Raw genomic sequence first — 19,993 nt, 5'->3', positions numbered from 1 at the left:
GCCTAGTGTGCGATTAGAAAAGCATCTGGCAAACATCAGTGAATACCTCAGAACAGTGATTTTTAAACTGTATTCGCCAAAACCCTGGGGTTCTGTGATAGGTCATCAGGGCTTCTGCAAAGAGACTGGGTAATGTTGGAGCAGGCTGAGAGGCAGTATAGTATACTGCCATTGCCAGGCCAGGTCACCTGGCTCCACGTCAGTCTGTAGGGAAGAGGTAGGGGTTTCATGGCAGGAGAAGTGATATGAAAGGGTTGTGTGACGTTAGGATGTTTGAAAACCACTGTCTTACAAGGTGATAGCCCCTCAGACTACCACAGGAAAGAGGAGTGGAGTTCAAAGATGAATATTGCATAGATGAGGAAAAAATATGTAGGTGAATGGGTATGGTTTTCAGCAGGTTTTGCCAAGTAAACTGAAAAAGTAAATACAGAGGCAATGTTGTGATTTTAAAACTAATGGATATTATAGCATTGCAAAACCCTTAGGCAAATTAAGAGACAATGTCTGCTCAGTGAAATACAGACAGAATGTAAAAAAAACACTGGTTGGGAAACACTGCTATAACCAAACCAGTCATTCCCTTGTCTGGAATTGTAGTTTAAATAGTTTTTATTATTTTACTCTGGGATGAATTGTCTAGGCTGTTGCCATTTTAGGTTGTATCCAGATTATGGGCAAAGATGAGAAATGGGGTGCTATGGGGTGGGTGTAATTACATTCTTTCATTTAAGATAATAGTAAGAAGCTATTAAGCTTCTTTATGAAACCAGGTAATCTATAGCAGCCTATAGCCAAATCACAGATATGTCTCTGCCTAAATGAGGCACTAATGGGTAGAAGGGTTTCACTGACTAGTGTCTTGTGAGGATTTAGAGGCGGTGGGCGGAAATGGAGAGAAGCCGTGAGAAAAGACAGGGGAGAGCCAGGGAGAGAGATTGATTGATTGAATGATTGATTTTGGGCTTATTGTTGGTTGAAATAAATTTGGGGGTGAGAGCAAAGAAGTTATCTGCTGCTATTTGATTGTTCCTGAATTGAGGGAGACAGGACAGGATATTTTACATAAAAAAGGATTGCATTAAAGACGCTTGACTCCATCAGTTTATCCTGCTAATGAGAACAACCCACAGAGCCCCAAACTTTAACCACTCAGGTAACAGTAGCAACAATACTTACCTGGTCCCAGTGACTAAAAAATATTCCTACATCTTATCTCCATCCTTTCAACACTTTTCCCTGGAATGAGTATAAAAGACTTCAAGAAAACTTTACTTACCGCTTTCTTCGTTGAATGACAGTATATAACACAGAGGAGATGAATAGGAATACCACAACTGCTCCAATACCACTTAAAATAATAGCAGGAAGTTGGTTGTGCTGCGTGTGCCGGGTATATCGCTCTGGCATTGGCTCTGGCTCTGACGATTCAACGAGCATTTTCTGTGTAAATGCCAGAGACCCATTGTTGGGCTCTGGATCAACTCCCAGGAGTTTACACATCAGTGGATAAATGTGGATACTGTCAAAGGGTTCAGCTAAGTAATTCTTTTTGAAATCGGGACCAAAAGCTCTGAATATGGTCTTCATGTCCATACCTTCATTATCAAATCCATGATCTCCTTTGTTAAAATATATTATAATCCTCTGAAAGGAGAAAAAAGAAAGAAAGAAAAACAACAGTTATTCTTGGATTCATATAGTTTTTTCATCCGAAAGAAGCCCTCAAATCTGGCTTCATGTGACTAGGCTTCAACTTCTGTGGTGAAGAATTTATTGGTACACTGGCTACAAAGTGAAGATTAATACAGGAACAACTGAAACCTTAAAATAGTTTAGGAAGATAGGATGTAATCTTGCTAAGCAATGTGGAAGGGTCTACTTAACTTCATGGGCATTTCCTGGCAGCCCCACCCCTCACCACTGATTGGCTGGGGCATATACTGTACAATTTAATAGCAAATTCCATAGAAAGTAAATTATATCACATAATCTTTCATACTATTATAAAACTAAATTTTAAATTTAAATCTAAATAAGTGTTCTACAAAAAGTGTAGAAATATTAATTAATGCTAACCTTAATAGAAACATTTTCACTTCACAGACTGGTGCGTTCACTTAGTTTACGTCATGAGCAGACAGTATAAATCTCACTCGTGATCTAGGGCTGAAGTGATTGTTGTGTTCTGTTTGTATTGTGTTAAGCATTGGGACATTATAAAACACGTATTATATGAATAATATGCTGGGGGTGTTATTTAGGTTGATTTCACGGGAAATCGTGGCCAATGCAATATTTCCTGGCGATCACGGACAATGCTGTTTTTCATAAAATCATGAATCAAGTAGATCCCTTGCAGTGTGTGAAGAACAAGTCTGTTCACTAATTGATCCATTAGACTGACACAACGCTGAGCACTGGAAATTTCAGCTCTTGTCTCTTGTTAGACTAGGCTTTCCAAATAACACACCCAGAATGCATCTGGTTTCTTTGTTTTGTTATACATAGGTAGAATGGATCAGTAACTTTTACAGTTTCACTAGACCTGGTTATTTATGCAAGAGGCTTGTGCAGGTATGCAAGGGAATACCTGGTTATTTATGCAAGAGGCTTGTGCAGGGATGCAAAGGAAAAATATGCCAGCTACCTGGAACAGTGCAGGGATGATACTGGTTTTTATAGTGCTGTTGTGTGGAACCGATGTCTCTTGAGAATGGGAGGCCCCCTTTCTTTAGCTACTCCCACATAGCTATGCTTGTGTATCTGGAAAAGGATAAGGGAGGATCCAGAGGTTTGGAATAAGGCTCTTAAATCACAGAGGAGAGGGAGCCTTCAGAATCACAGTGCGCTTCCTGATGTGCTCCTGCAGCAATATTGCCTCTTGCTTGGGACTCTTGACACACAAATGAATATCAGGGCATTGTGATGACTCAGGATTAGAATCAAAGATAACAACATTGCAAGTGTTATTCCACTTAATTTTTTGCACATTCTGGTACGAAATGTATTGCTTTATCCTGATTCCTGGGTCAATGAGAATCTGTTTAAACACTATTATGTATTTTATGAAGATATGTGGAAAGGGTGACTTCTTAGAAAAAGTAAGGAATAGAATGCTTATATTTTTAAAATCCCTGTAGATATCTATTTTAGAAAATGGCTTTCCTCCCCGCATACAATTTCTCTTTACAGGAAAAATGCAAAGCACCAAGATTATAATAAGGAATTTTACACAACATACTTCCAATTACCTGTTTCAAATTAATTCTAACTACAATTGAAGAGGTCAGCAAGCCTTAGGAGTTACCTTGCTGGCCACTGCATGTCACTGTTGCTCCACAAAATTGCTTGAGGCACATCATGTTGATTCAGATTAAGCTGACCATAACGTCTGAGGGCAAAAAACTCTAGAAGCACAGTACTGGCTACTGAGCATATTTCTAGCAATGTTTGATAAGATGTTATCTGCCCTCAAACCTGTCTAGGTAGCTATCAATCCAAATGAGGAAATAAAGAGGAATTTTCTTTTATATAGTCCCATGATGAAGAAACTGATGGTTTGTTACAGAGACATAGAAGAATTCCTTACTCTAACAAAGGGACAGCTAGGCCTCTGCTATGTTCTCTATAGTCATGGAGGGGATATTGCTTTAAAAAAAAACTTTTAGTGTACCAAGGAAAGAATTTTTCTAATTTCTATGAAAACAAATTTTATACCCCTATCCCCATTGTACACATGAGTGTACAGGAGACACTGAGTCTACACTGACACTAAAATTTAGTTTAGTTTAGTATATACAAGTACTAAATGACTGCACAGTTGTTACTGTGCAGTGTCTCGCATAGACTTATGTGTAGGAATGGGGATAGGGGTATAAGATTTGTACACACAAGCACTAAAGGACTGAGCAGTAACTGGAGTTACTACACAGTAATGTCGCCAATAGGCTTTTAGGTGATGCTAACTGTGCAGTAGTCTCGTGTAGACGCAGCCGGTGTGAAACAATTCTGAGGAGGTAGAGCTCTGTGCCAGTTGATAGCAGATGGGCTTGCAGCTTGGGCAAAGCTTTTTATGTATAACACTGGGGCCCCTGACACTTCAAAAGTAAAAGCCTTGTAGGAGAAAAAAAACCTTGTTTGATAAAAGATTGCTGCTGTTGGAGCTAACCAAATGGGCGAAATCACAAGCACGCAGGACTGATATTAAATGAGAAGAAGCAATGTTAACCCTGATTTAAAATGGCTAAGGTTTTTGACAATATTTTAAGAAGAATAAAAAATACGTGCAAACATTTGAATATTGTGAAGCGTGCGTATCTTAAGGATTAACTGAAGGAGTCTAGATAAGATTAGGGTCTACTTGAGAAATACGCACATAGAGAAATTGGACGAGTTCCTACCTATCTAATGCCTTTTGTTAAAGACCAATAAGAACAGAACATTAATGACATTGGTAGATACTGCCAAAACTGGGTGTGAGTGGGCTTGTGAAGAAGAGATAAACAATACAAAGGGATCTGTGAAGACTAGAAATGTGGGCAGTAAATAAGAAAATGAGATTCAAATCAGAAAATTGCAAATAAATACACCAAGGGAAAAATAATCTGACATGCACAGACCTACTGGGTAGAAGAAAGATGAAGAGCAGTAATGTTAAGAGAGTTCTTGGTGTGGTAGTGGGAAGCACGTTAGAGAAGTTTTCTGTGCAGTAGAGCAGCAAATGGATTCTACATTAAATCCCTTCATACCACCTGTGCAGAAGGAATTATGTTTGTAGAGACTTTGTATTACTCTATCTAAAGCACTGCTTTTGCTTGTTGGAATCAGATACTGAAAAAATAGGGAGACTTTACAGAAGAACTTGAACTATTGAGCTAGAGGAACTGATCTTCAGAGAAGAAATAAGAGAATATTGTATAGAGCAGGCTGGATAAATGACAGTCAAAGGTCCTACATAAATGTTTTATGGATATTTCGAGTATGTAAATAGAAAGGTGAGGGTACTTATTTAGGATAGTCTAAACAGTTATAATTTGGTGTGATGGGATGAAGTTCAGAATAAGCTTTGTTTCTGTGAGATTTCTTTACAGAAACGGTCCACAGTATGAACATGAGCCATCAGTACAGTGCTGTAGCCAGCAGGGTAAACAATACTCTGCCATGCATCAACCAATGTAGCTCAAGGAAAACCAAGGAAGTGATTCTTCCGCTTTACTCAGCATTGGTGAGACCACAGCTGGAGTACTGCATCCAGTTCTGGGTGCTGCACTTCAGCAAAGATGTGGAAAAGCTTGAGAGAGTCCAGAGAAGAGCCACCCATATGATCAGAGACTTGCAGAGCAAGCCATGCGAAGAAAGGCTGAGGGACTTGGGACTCTTCAGCCTAAAGAAGAGAAGGCAGAGAGGGGCCTTGGTAGCAATATACCACTACATCAGGGGAGTACATCAAGGGCTCAGCAACCAACTGTTAACCAGGACACCCTAGGGGAAACCAGGAGTAATGGCCACAAACTCCTGGAAGACTGTTTCAGGCTTAACTCTAGGAAATATTCCTTCACAGTTAGGGTGTCCAGACTGTAATAAACTCACTCCAAAGGTGGTGCAATCACCTACCCTGGAAATCTTCAAGAGGAGATTGGACAGTCACCTCGCTGGGGTCACCTGACCCCAGTTGTCTTTTCTTCCTAGTGCAGGGTGACTGGACCCGATGATCTTGCAAGCTCCCTTCCTGCCTCTTACAATCTATGAATCTATAAAAAGACCTGGGGGTTACAGTGAACAGTAAGCTGACTATTAGCCAAAAATGTGCCCTTGTTGTGAAGAAGGCCAACAGCATACTGGGCTGCATCAATAAAAGCATTGCCAGTAGATCAAGGGAAGATCACCCCTCTATTCTATAGAGGGGAGATGATTCCCCTCTATTCAGCACTGGTGAGGTCACATCTGGAGTACTGTGTCCAGTTTTGGGCCTCCCACTACAGAGCAGATCTAGAAAAATTGGAAAGAATCCGGTGGAGGGCTGGGGCACATGAATTATGAGGAGAGGCTGAGGGAGCTGGGCTTATTTAGTCTGGAGAAGACCAGACTGAGAGGGGATTTAATAGCTTTCAACTCCCAGAAGCGTGATTCCATAGAGGATGGAGTAAGACTGTTCTCAGTGGTGGCAGATGACAGAACAAGGACAATCATCTTAAGTCGCAGTGAGGGGAAGTTTAGGTTAGATATTAAGAAAAACTTATACATTAAAAAGGGTAGTAAAGCACTGGAACAAGTTACCCAGAGAGGCTGTTGAAGCTCCATCCTTGGCGGTTTTCAAGACCTGGCTAGACAAAGCCTTGACTGGGATTATCTAGCTGGGGATGGTCCTGCTTTGAGCAGGGGTTGGACTAGATGACCTCCTGAGGTCCCTTCCAACCCTAATTTTCTATGATTCTATATTCTATGATTATGTTTTGAAATAGTCCCCTATGGAAAATAGTGCCTTCATCTGGGCCATGTTAAATGAGACTGGAGAAAATACTGGCAAATTTGTATTAACAAGCACACCTGCACCATCAGGGAGAGGACCTAATATGTTTTTTCTTTCTTTAACTTCTAAGGGCCTTTGTATATGCCACAAAATTGGCCTTTATATGAGCTTAAATGCCCTTTGCACCGCTTTAATGGCATTGCTGTTTGCCTTTTCGGTGGCGTATTCCGCTTCAATGGCGTTGATGTTTGTGCTCTAGGTGGCATATTCTGCTTTAAATGACTTTGGTACATAACAAAATAAAACACTTCCGAGGTGTTTTCATTTGATACCTAACAAAGTGCAACAGTGCATGGGGTGCTGGAAGCTGACGTGCTCGGGGCTTGGTGGGCCCCGCGCAGCTCAGGGGCTGTGGGACCTGGTGGCAGCCCATGCAGGCAGGCTCCACTGAAGAAAAAAAAAAGCGGCAAGCCTGATCTTTTTTTTTCCTGTCCTCCCTGGAGCCTGCCTGCCTGCCTGAGCTGCATGGGAGCCCGGTGCTTCCATGGCTGCGGGGTGGGGGGGAGAGGGGGCAGTGCTTCCCTCCATGGCTGCGGGGCCCCCATGATTCTCCATACTGCCTGGGGCCCCCCCCTTGCAGCTCAGGGACTGCTTGGCCTGCTAGCAGCTCACCCCACCCTCCCCACTGCCAAAGAGGCAGGTAAGGATCGGGTCCCCATGCTTGTGTACACGCCAGGGGGTTTAGTTCTGTTTAATTCTCCCTAAATTGAAGCGGTGTTTTTAAAAAGTCACCATTTCAATTTAGGGAGAACTAAACCGAATTAAACCCCCGTGGTGTGTACAAGCAGCTTAAGATTCCATCTTGTTTGGTATAAGGACCAGGGCTTTCCTTGTGGTCAATGAAGCTATTGTGATTGTTGTCATGCAGGATGTGGCTTGAGGAAGTTCAGCATTAGGAGAATCCTCCCTCAAGCTGTTCAGCTCAGGAGTTTCAGCATCTGCCTTTGGAAAACCTAATGCACATGTACTGCCACTTTTTAAAAAGGTGATTTGTAAAGCTATTCAACTGATTCTCTCTAACTAGACTGACTTGTTGTTTCAGTGAGAATTACAAAGTAGGCTCTGCTTACACTGGAGTTTGACGTTTATTTGAATATGTGAAAAAATAATGTTTTCCTATTTGCATAACTCAACTGTAGATCACTTGGAAGTAATGGGTAGGTAAGTTGAAAATTAATTAGACAAAACTAAGAGTGATTTGCACAAATATATAGTACTTAATTCGATACTTATACAAGATGGGCCCTCAACAAATGCAAACAGGATAGTAAAAAAATCTGAAACTCCTTTTCTGAATTTGATTTTAACAAAAACAACTGACTGTATTAAATGTAGGGCAGCTTCCTACAAAAGCTCATGTCACTCTGAACCAGTTGGTTTCTAAGGCATCACTCTGTCCTACCTTCTGCTCAGCTTCAGACTAATATGGCTTACCACCTTTGACTGTATATAGAATTCCAGCGGTTCTTCTTAATGCAAATGCAAAGTTTTGTCTGAGTGACAATGAAAGTCTGTGGTCCATAATCATTATAAAAGTATAGATATATCTATTAATCAAATACATTGTTTCTCTCAGAAAAAAGAATGATAGGTTTTAAAACAAACTGCTGTTAAGTGCATAGTAATAGGCTGAGCAACATGTTAAGCAAGAAAAATCAGAGTGGAAGGGAAGGTTTGTGATTTTGTTATTTTGTTCTCATATATAGGTAATAGTCTAAACTTGCACAAAATAAAGTTTCGTGTGAAAACCTATCATTCTCTCTATTCCAGCATCTACATGTGCAAACACATTAGTGAACACAAGAAGACATCTTACCAGAAACATTATAGTTGCCTGTACTTTTCGTGACAACAAGGATATCCTTATTCTTATATTTGTGGATATCCTAATAAGTTTTAGTTTTCAGATGCCTCAACATTAAAGCAAAAATGCGGAAATGTCCCAAGTATTCACACAGCTGTATCTGACCAGAGGTTGTCAGGCCAGTAAACTATTCAGAATTCTAGTCTTGAGCAATGTTAAAGTTCATGTGGCTTACCAGCAAACCTCTCTTGACAGACTATCAATGGCCCATTTTATTATATGGGTCCCCTTATAATAACAATATTGTACTGGTATATTTGCTATCGTATTGTGGTACAATAGCATGCTTTATAACAGCTATTGCTTTATGATTTGCAATGCACTAGCACCAAGGAGCTCCAGGCGTTGGATTAAGAGCCCACTGTATTCAGTGTCATATGAACACAAAATAAAAAATAGTCCATGCCCCAAAGAACTTACAGTTAGTACCATGAGGTAAAACAACTTCTTTTCAAGTTTTTAGCAGTGGAAGTTGCATGTTCATTTATTATACCACAAAAGACACAGTAATTATAAGTTGCGAGAGATACTGTAAAATGACTAGTCTGTGGAGTCTAGTGAAACCATACTTATGTTATAGCTGCCAGGAAACTGGAAGCTTGTGTTAGAATTTATAATGAACTTACCCCATTAACGCTGTAACCAGAGTCACCATAAACGAGGATTGGTAAAACTCGTTCATTTTTAGCGTAGTGGAAGTGTTCAGGGAATTCTTCTTTTTTGAATACCTTTAGATGAGGATGAGCATTCTTCAGTGCCTGGTATATTTGCTCTTCTTTTCCTACTTTGGGCAATATCATACCAAAGCCTCCATAGTCTAGGATGTCAAACTTGACATCCTTGAATGTGATGTAGTTGGACAATAAGATTTCCTGTACTTGAGGTTTCTTCTTGATTGTGGTCATGCCATGATCAGATGTAATGATGACATTGAGTTTATCCTTCAAACCATTTTTTTCAATTGCTTCTACCAAGTAGCCAATGGTTCGGTCGATCTGGTCAATGATAGCTTGCCTCTCGGGTGTTTCAGGACCAATTCTGTGCCCTACTCTGTCAGGTTCTCCATAGTAAAGTGTGACAAAATCAAAGTCCTCTTTGCTGAACCAGCTCATGACTATGTCAATGTTCTCTCTCCATTCTGTCTCATCACTGTCAGGATGATCAACTGCCTCCACTAGTGTTCTGTTAACTGCCTGCCCGTGGTAAGTGGCACCACCACCAGGATAATGGAATGAAGCTGTTTTTCTCCCCTGAAAAATTGAGAAGATGAAAGGTGATATTCATGTTATGTTAATAATAAGACAAAATCTATAACATCAATTATTTCTGACTACTATACTTGTGTACTACATAGATTGCAAAACATGAGAGCTAAGAGTAGTGTGCTTTGCACATAAAATTAAGGAAAAAATGCTGGCAAACTAGCACTTATGACTAATAAAAAGCAAACTTATTTTTCCCTTCCTCCCAGAATCATTGCATCAGATATTACTGGGACCTTGGTGTTGGACTCACTATAGAAATGTCAAGTTCTGACTGTGCAAAGAACAAACTTTTTTGTCTTATCTTCTGCTGTATAATTGTTCCCAGCTAGAAAAAGATTTATATAAAGTGGCAGAGCATTCTGGAGCAAGCTCATACAGCAACAAGGAAGGGTTCAGGCAGTGTGTTTAAAACCATTTAATCTGTACTAAAATACAGACTTTAAAATATCAGAGCATGAAATACATCTTTAGTGAATCTTATTTGCATTGTTGACTATTACAATATACAGAAAACTCAATCAGGGAACTGGGAACATTGAGAGCAAGGCAAGAGAATAATGAGAATCAGGGTTGGTTTGTGCAGGATAATCAGTAGATTCATAGATTTATAGATGGTAAGGGGCTGGAAGGGACCTTGGAAGATCATCGGGTCCAGCCCCTGCACTAGGCAGGAAAGACAGCTGGGGTCAGGTGACTCCAGCGAGGTGACCGTCCAATCTCTTTTTGAAGATTTCCAGGGTAGGCGATTGCACCACCTCTGGAGGGAGCTTATTCCAGTCTGGACACCCTAACTGTGAAGAAGTTTTTCCTAATGTTGAGCCTGAAACAGTCTTCCAGGAGTTTGTGGCTATTACTCCTGGTTTTTGCCATGGGTGCTCTGGCGAACAGTTGTTTGCTGAGCCCTTGATGTATTCCCCTGATGTAGCGGTAAGCTACTACCAAGGCGCCTCTTAACCTTCTCTTCCTTAGGCTGAAGAGTCTCAAGTTCCTCAGCCTTTTGTTGTATGGCTTGCGGTGCAAGTTTCTGATCATACAGGTGACTTTTCTCTGGACTCTCTCAAGCTTTACCATGTCCTTGCTAAAGTGCAGTGCCCAGAACTGGATGCAGTACTCCAGCTGCAGTCTCACCAGTGCTGAGTAAAGCAGAAGAATCACTTCCTTGGTTTTGCTTGAGATGCATTGGTTGATGCATGCCAAAGTATTGTTTGCCCTACTGGCTACAGTGTTGTACTGATGACTCATGTTCATACTGTGGTCTTTTATTACCCCTAAGTCCCTTTCATTTGTAGTGCTGGTCAGTTTGGCTCTGCCAAGCCAGTAAGTGTGCTGAAAATTGTTTGTCCCCAGGTAGAGCAATTTACAAAATGTTGAACTTCATTTGGTTCTGATCTGCCCAGCTCGCTAGCCTGTCTATGTCCACCTGTATCTGCAGCCTATCTTCAAGTGTGACCACGCTTCCCCATAACTTGGTGTCATCCGCGAACTTGGCCAGTGAGCTCTTCACTCCCTCATCCAAATTATGGATAAAGACATGAAAAGACCTGGACCAAGCACCGACCCCTGAGGGACACCACTGGCTACTTCTTGTCAGGACGATACAGATCTGTTCATTAGAACTCTCTGGGTCCTACCCCGCAGCCAGATGCAAAGAGAATGGAGAGAGATTAGCATTTCAGAATTATTGTTATTATTGTATTTATGTTACCATAGCACCTTTACATCTTCACTAAAGAGTTCCCTAGTAAAGCACAGAGCACCTATTTGAGTGCATCACATCTGAATGCAGCCAGCTTAGCCCAGGTCTGAGCAGGTGTCAAGAAGCACACCCGAGACAGTGAGCTTATTGGCACATGCCTGGTGTTGTGCTGAAGTGACTACATTATACACACTTTCTAGTGTAGAGCAGGTGTGCCATGTATCACCAAGGCCTTTCCTAACATGGTTCTATGATCAGAGGGATATGCTGTAAGAACCCCAGCCATGCATGGAACAGGACAGCATTGTATTGAGTGCTGGACAAACAAGGAACAAAAAAAGATTAGCAAAGGACCTAAACAGTTGGGTTTGATTCTGGATTCAGACGCAACTCTGCACTCTTGCAAACTTAAGAGATATTTAGATCCAGGGTTACTAGTTTTTCCTTCTACAGTGACTGTCATGCAATTGAATTATACTATTGTCAGCTGCCAACAGCCAGCATTCAATCCTTGAGCCAGGCTCACCAAAGTATGAAGTTGATTGTAAAGAATTTGAGAATGAAAAATAACCCCATAGCATGTGTTGAGTTTTTATTTTTCTTCTGATTTCAAATGGTTTGTGTTTATCTTTCACAGGTTTCCTCTGCAACCATGAAAAGTAGAAACAGAATTTTTAATAAAAGTTGTGATTCCCATGAAATAACATCATATCAGCATCTGGGGATTTAAGAAAAACATAAAATCAAGTGAGACTCATGATAAAAACATGAGAATCGGCAACCCTGTGAATATGAATCTGAACTCCTTCAAAGCTGGAGTGGGGAATCCAACTCTGATTAGGGGCTCATGTAAGAATATTACATAATTTATTAATTACATGGAATTATTTTATTACTGTTTATGCCACTGGTGTGCATTTTGTGCATTTTGCCTAACAGACCCACAGGGAGGCAGGTTTTTCCCTCGCCAGAGAGATTAAATGTGAACAGAGAGACCGCAAAGGCATGCAGGCGGCAGGGGTGAACCAGAAAAGCAGAGTTGGGCAGTATATTTGAGCATTGCCCTGATTTTTACAAGGTTATTAGATTTTGTAATGTTTAAATTACAGTGTGAGATAAACTCAAGTATTATAAGGTGAGGTATGAGAGCATGGCTGGATGTTCAGTGATATTAGGGTGCATAGTGTTTTATGTATATACCAAATAAACCTGGCCCCACATGGGAGTATCATGCAATCTATGGAAGCAGATGCATTATACACATGTACAAGGTGAGATTGGAGTCTTACAGCAGAATCTTTAAGCCTGACCTGAAGGGGCAAGAATCCCCTGGACTTAAATGAGGTAAGATCAAGAGCACAGCCAGCAGAGATCCACAACAAAGGGCAGTGTGGAAGAAGTGGATTTTAAGGCAGAATTGGAAAGAGAAGAGGCAGGGTATCTGACACAGAGGTAGTGAAGGAGAGGATCTTTGATTGCTACTGATCTTTTGTTGCAGGGTGAGTGGAGGCCAACTACTTCAGATTGGAATCAATGCACTGTTAGCATTTATTTGCCAGTGAACTAGTGCCCAAGTAAACTGGAAGACTCTTAGCCCACAGAGCCCTGGGCAGGGTTGGGTTTTTGTGTAAATGACAGTTTCAGCACACACAGAATACTTCAGATAAGGGATGTCAAACTCAAATTGGCTGGAGGGCTGCATTTCCTGCTTTTCAGGTGCCCATGGTTGGTACTGGGACTCTGACTGCAATGACAGGACATCTACCTGCGATGTTTCTCACTGGGGTGCTGGCTGCTGTCATGGGAGGAAGCCCTATTACTGTGGCCAGTGCCTAATTTTAGGGAAATTTCTTTTTTTTTTTTTGTCCAAATTTGGACAAAAAGGTCTGAGATGGAAATAATTCTCTGTTCACTAGGACAGGAACCCTGTCCAGGCCATGATCAGAACTGGGGCAAGAGTCTGTGGGCCAGACCCAGCCTCCAGGCCATATGTTTGACATCCCTGCTTTAGATAGATTGATTAATTAAGTATTTCTTAATCAGCATTACAGTATTACCTGGATCACTACTATCTGGGTGGTTTGCAACCCACTTAGTTTGTGGTAGGTTGTTGAACTATACAAGTGGCTCAGCTGACTGCTGCAGCTTTTACTTCAAAGACTGCTTCTCCAATTAGCTGAATCTCATCAGTTGTCCTGCACAACTGCTTGCTGCAGCTATGTATGCCCCTGGTTCTCAAACCCTTAGTTAGGTACCCGTTCTATGAAGTTCTGGATCCTACTCTGTCATCATCAGAGATCCTAGTTTTGTTTGTTTAAAGGAAATGCAAATTCTCTGATTAAAAACCCTCAAACCCACATTTTTCTGCTATTAAAATGAAATGCCACTATATATATGTATCAGTTGAACACAATGTTTTATTGATATTACAATTTTAAAGTGAATTGGAAGCCTACCTGTGCTTCAATCATTATAATATAATCAATTCTAAATACCTATATATTTTGGCATTTGATTTTGGCTTTTTATCATAGAAAATCAGAACTCTCCCTGCCCCCTTTGCTCACCAGGATGCAGGTCCGGTTGCAGCTGTCTTCCCTCCCGACTTTGTGGCAGCCACTGCCAATACCATTGCCCCTCACTCCTGACCCACAGCCCCCCCAGCCCTGCTGGTGCTCCTCACTCCTGATCCACAGCCCCCACCCCCATCCCTGCCAGTGCCCCTCACTCCTGATAGCTCCTTGGCCCTGCCAGTGCCCCTTACTCCCCACTCACAGCCCTCCACCCTCCCAGCCTGACTGGTGCCCCTCCTTCCCAACCTGCAGCCCCCCATCCCCTCCAGGCGCCTCACTCTCAGCCTGCAGCCCTTTCTCCCTGCCACTGCCCCTTACTCCCCAACCCACAGCCTGCCACCCCCCCAGTCCTGCTGGTGCCCCTCAGTCATGACCCACAGCCCCCTGCCCCCCCAGCCCTGCTGGAGGGCCCCCCAGTTGCCAGGGCTATGGGGCCCACAGCCCCCTGCCCCCCCCTCCAGTAGTGCCCAATACCTGGCTGCTGCCTGGACATGGGTCTATCTATGGCTGTCTCCCCCACTGCTTTGGGATGCTGAGCAGCCCTGATCTGCCAGTGTCCTGCCCCTGCCCATGCCAGTGCTCCTTGCTCCTGACGCGCAGCCTCCTGGCCCTGCCCCTCACTCCTGACACACAACCCCACCTCCCAGTGTGTGGGGAACAGGGTGGGTGTGTGGGGAAGTAGGTGTGGGCACAGGTGATGTGTTGGGAGGAGCACAGGCGACAGTGAGGGGGACTGTGGTCCCCCCCAGATTTCTATGCTCACGGTGAGGTGTGGGGCTGCAGACAGGAACTGCCTCTGCGGCCCAGTGGGCACCGTTGTGGCTGGCCAAGTGAGGGGGCCCTGGCCGGGGGGCCCCCCCCCCCCCCCCCGCTGCCATGCCTTCACTTTGGCAGCCATGGCAGTATGGCTATCCCTCCTGTGCTGGTCTGTGTTTTTCTTCTTTAAAAGAGAAAATCTGCATTTTTCCATGGCAAACAGAAAACCCGGATCCCCATCCATAAGCACATAGATTGACTCCTTGAGGCCCCTGTAAACCTGTTGTTACTGCAACCTGAGCTCCTTCTTCCAAGCTGCACACTGTTTGGTACACAGCCAGCCAAGATCAAACTGGCTGCTTAGCAGAAAAGCCTACTCAGCTTGCAGCATCCATGGGCAAAATGAGAAGTTTAAATTGGTTTGAGGCTCTCCCAGAATCCAAGAGACCTGTGCTCATGGATTTCCAAGTCAGGTGCTGACAGAGCTGCGTGAGAACCCCCTGGGTTGTAGAACAACCCTTTCTAGCCTTGCATGTCTTGAGCTGGCTCCTTCTCCTGCACAGCCCAAGCGCTCAGAAAAGGTACTGGATCATGCTCTTCATATTGTTACTTCACTTTAACATTAGTGCAAATTGAAACCACTGGCCATATAATGGTGTAAAACTGGAACCATCTCATTGGAAAGCAGCATGTTCTGGTTTCTATGAAATCTGAGATAGCTTTGTTGTTTTTAGGTTCCAGAAACTGGGTGCCGGAAGAGAAGAGATGGATTCTAGCTTTCTGTGCCCCAAGACTGGCTCTGATTATGCAGAAATAAAAAAAAAAATCAACAGAAGGATGAACAAAAAGCAAGGGGCACATAATCCTTTAATATTTTATTGAAGTTGTCCTGCCAAAGGTTTTGATTTTACTTTTACACATGCTGAAGGTACATAAAACACATTTTCTGTGTTATATATAATTAAAGATCTTTGATCTGTGCAATTGATCCATCACATTATGCTGTGTTTCAGGTTTTACTACTTACTTTCAGGTTTCCATTGCCCTGGTTACTTTTTGGATGAATTTCAATTACCCCTGACTCTGATAGTAAGATTTTGTACAGTCTCTTGGTTTATACTGGAAAGGAACTCCATAGGGTTCTAGCTGTATTCCCAGAAAGCTGTTTGTTTGAGAGAGACATGTCTCTCTTGAGGTGATTTTTCCATCTAATGCAATATGAACGGCTCATTTTGGAGTATTAGAGTAACACAGCATTAACTGCTAATGGAGTTAACCTGATAGAAAGAACGGAGTATCTAAAATCTAGAGCTACAGAGAACACTTCTTCATGTCATGAGGTGTGGAACAGTTCCCTAAATGCTTGCATATGTCCTTCCATTTATCTGGTTGAGTAGTTTAGCTTTCATTGGGCTCTGTCCAAGGCCCATTGAAGTCAATGGAAACACTCTGTCTGACTTTGGATTGCAGATTAATAGATTTTACGGCAGAAGATACTATTATGATCATTTTAGTCTGACCTCCAGTATAACTTTGACACTAGGATTTCACCCAGTGTTTCCTGCAGTGAGCCCATTAACTTGAACTAGGATATATCATATAATAAAAGATGTACTCTTGAAAATGTCAAATTATGGAGAATCTACCATGGTTCTTGATTAACTGATAAAATGGTCGTGTCCTTTTTAAAAAACATTTTACATCTTGTTCCCTGTTTGGAATTTGCTGACTTCAGTTTCCAGCCAATGGATCTTGTCTATTATAGTAAAGGATACTTGGGTACCAGATGCCCTGTATAAATTGGGATGTGTCTGTTACGTTTGTCATTTGTCACTGAAGTTAGTAGATGCACAAAGTTTTCTGATGATTTAGAGCAGGGATGGGCAATTATTTAGACCTAGGGGCCACATAGGGAGTTTTGACGAGTTGTCATGGGCCAGGTCAGCACCACGCCCCCCGTACAGCTCACCAAAACTCCCTACATGGGATGGGGCAGGTGGGGAGTGGTGTTTAGGAGCGAGATGAACAGGCAAAGCCGGGATCACAGGGTGGAGTCGTGAGGCAGCTTCTACCCTGTGGAGGGTGTGTGGGAATGGCGTGGGTGTGTGGGGGGCATGTTTGCATGTGCATGGGTGGGGGGTTGCCTGGGCACTAGGTCCCATGAGCTGGCTGGGGGTGAGGGGAGGGAGGAGGAGACAGGGGGTTCATGCAGCAGAGCTCACTCGGGTGGTGTGGTCCATGGCTGCCCCTAAGGTGCTCCATATGCGGCTGACCCCTGGTCATTTCCACCTGGGACAGCCAGCACTGTGCTCCAGCCTGCTCCTGCTGGCCTGGCCCCAGCCCCAGCCAGTGTGCACAGCTTCCAGTGGGGCTGCTCTCAATATGGCTGCAGCCACCTGGGTGCTGCTCAACTCCCCTTGCCTCCAGCGGCTCCTCCTCCTGCTGCACTGCTCCTGGCCGGGAGGAAGCTCCAGCCAGGTGGCCCCTACCCCAGCATGCGGGGCCCTGACTCCAGCTCCTGGCTGCCTTCCACTCACTCCATCTACCTTGCGGGGCAGCTGAATGGGTGGAAGGCAGCTGGGAGCGTCAGTTGGATGGCTCCTGCCCCAGCATGTGGGGCTCTGGCTTTAGTTCCCAGCTGCCTTCCACTCACTTGGCTGCCCCAGTGGGCAGGCAGAATGGGTGGAAGGCATCTGGGACCTGGAGTCAAAGACCTGCGTGTTGGGGCAGGAGCCGCCCGGCTGAAGCTTCCTTCCGGCCAGGAGTGGTGCAGCAGAAGCAGGAGGAGGAGCCGCTGAAAGAGACGGGAGCATACAGCACCCAGACATGCACTGCCCAAAACCGGAGCCTGGGCAACCAGAGCTATGCCCTGGCTGCCAGCCAGGCTCCGTGTGCCTGGATTGTTGCCAGTGCTGTCCCAAGAAGCCCCAAGTAAGGCTGCAGCCTCCCCTATCTGATCCAGAGTATTTTTCCCTGCACTAGTCCCACATATAGGGGTGTGTGCTGGGGCAACACACCCCTATACCGCTTCTTTATTTATACCGCTTCTTTTTTCCTCATGGCAACCACATACCCGCCACTTTTGGGACCATGGCCTAAGTGCGAATTGGAGACAGGACTGGTAGCAGCAATTAGAGAGCACATTCTCGTGTCATTTCCACCATGGTAAATTCAGAGCAACTTGATTTAACGCTTGAGTTTTTACACTGCTGATAACTGAGTTTGGACCTGAGACAAGCATGGCCAAGTATTTCAGCATTGTCAGGTTCTCCTAGATAACCCTATTGTAACTTTATTTGTGGAATGATGTGGTTCCCTGCAGCTTCTCCCTCTGGCCTGTGCACCCTGGAGCTTCCACATTGCACTTGGTATCCTCCTAACGCCAGAGGACTGGTAGGGTGGCATCTTCATATTTGTCCGAAGAAGACATCTTAAACACTGGCATGCCCGGTTTCTCTCAGTCCAGAGAATGTGATAGATACTGGGAACTTGTGCATATTTCATGGTACAAAATTGAACAATGCTTCTTTTAGATCCCCTCTGAGCTGTCATAGCCAGCTCCTGAGAATCAGCCCTACTGTCATCAATTTGACAGAACTACATCAGAGATGAAGAGGATATGGACGATATGGACTGATTCAGTGGTAATAAAGGAGGGTGTGAAGGAGCCGTGCAAGACTTGGATAGAGAGCCATGTACAGTGACATTTACCCCCAGGTGTATGAAGTACTGTTTAGCAATTTTGGCGGCACCTGGCAGTTAGGACATCCTGCATTTCTCTCTTGGCTTTGCCATTGGTTTATTCTGTGACCCTGAGGAAGTCACTGTAAATGCTCTGTGACCTGAGCTTTCTGTAGTTGTAGCACAGAGCTTTTGAAGGGAAGTGGTATGAAAGGGGCAACAATGAGGATTTCATTTTCTCTCAGGGCTACTAAAGATTCTCCTTCCTTCCCTTACCCAGAAATTATCATACCCAGAAAAAAATCCCACCTCCTTAAATAATTTATAGTATTTTGATTTAATTAAATTACTTTCAAAATAGCACTTTTCAGCACTTAATTTTTTTCTCCATTTACTTTAATTATAGATTATTAACCTGAGGCTTATAAGTCTGAAAAAAATGTTTCTTGTGACATTTTTTACACCATTTAGAATTTTGGAAAGGTCAAAAATTACCTAAAAGGTTAATTTTACAAAGAGAAACTTCACATAAGGCAGGAGAAACAACCCGGTTAGTTATAATGCTAATGAAAGAGTATTAGAGGATTAATAGAAAGAAGTATGATAAATACAGCAGCAGCCCCAGAGCCAAATTCTGGGAAACCATGTGTCCTGCTTAGGACCACAAAAATCACCGGAGGGAACAATTAGGATGCAGGCAACTTATACTGCTTTCAGGAATTTAGTATTCTTGTCTCCACCTATATTGTTGTAATATATAGGGGAGCACAGATAGAGATTTTGGTAGTGATAGCTGATATTTAAGGAGGCATATTGGCTGATCCAATATCTGATACAGCTGTCATCAGGTGGCAAGTCCAGTGTGGTGGAAAGGGTGTGTGTGGGGGCAGATCAATGCCCCTGGTGGTGAGGGAAGGGGCAGAGGCAGGTGCTGCCCAGCTGAAGCGGGGGCAGGGGCACGGGACAGAGGCATGGCTCATGGGGTGGGGACAGCTCCTGCCACTGCTTGCACCCTGGGTTGGGGGCGGGGTGTGCTCCCGGATCTGTGCAGCATGGGGCGGGCTGCAGCTGCAGGTGGAGCCAGAGATGGCACTGTGTGGGACTTTTCTTGCCGGCGGCTGGGCTCGGAGCAGGCTCTAGTGGCACTGGGAGGAGGCTACAGCCACCCCAGATTTCACCACAGCTCCACTCCCAGCCCTCTGCTGCCATGTGCAGCTGCAGCTGACAGTCCTGCCTCCACCCAAGCGCTGGGAAAAGCCATGACTGCGCCGGGCAGTGGTATGGGGCTGGAAGTGGAGCTGCGGCGAAATTTGGGGTGACTGCAGCCTCCTTCCAGCACCACTGGAGCCCACTCCAAGTCCAGCCTTCAGCAAGAAGAGCTGCACAGTGCCAACTCCACCCCGCAGCTGCCGCTGCCCTGCCTGCACCTCACAGATCGGAGGGCACATACCCCCCTGCCCCCACCCTGCAGGGGTGCAAGCAGCGGTGGGAACAGCTGCCCCATGAACCATGGCTCTGTCCTGTGCCCCACCTCCCAGGCTGGGCAGTGCCTGCCCTGGTCTTGTTCCCTCCCTCACCGTGGGGGGCGTTGATCTACCCCATGCCCCTTCCCTTCCCACCCCACGT

The 19,993-nt window shown here is 44.2% G+C and overlaps 1 protein-coding gene across 1 annotated transcript in view; it reads right to left on the bottom strand.

Annotated features, from left to right (window-relative positions):
• Positions 1 to 1,275: 1,275 nt before the first annotated feature.
• Positions 1,276 to 19,993, bottom strand: part of LOC102375177 (ectonucleotide pyrophosphatase/phosphodiesterase family member 7-like) — a 60,109-nt gene continuing 41,391 nt past the window's right edge. The window contains exons 3-4 of the mRNA XM_006015585.1: positions 9,023 to 9,646; positions 1,276 to 1,647 (exon numbers count right to left, since the gene is read on the bottom strand). Of these exons, the coding sequence (XP_006015647.1) occupies positions 1,276 to 1,647; positions 9,023 to 9,646 (996 nt within the window). The remainder of the gene's footprint in view (positions 1,648 to 9,022; positions 9,647 to 19,993) is intronic.

Source organism: Alligator sinensis, unplaced genomic scaffold (genome assembly GCF_000455745.1).
Source record: "Alligator sinensis unplaced genomic scaffold, ASM45574v1 scaffold404_1, whole genome shotgun sequence".
Taxonomy (NCBI): Eukaryota; Metazoa; Chordata; order Crocodylia; family Alligatoridae; genus Alligator; species Alligator sinensis.
This window is presented reverse-complemented; position numbering and strand designations above follow the sequence as displayed.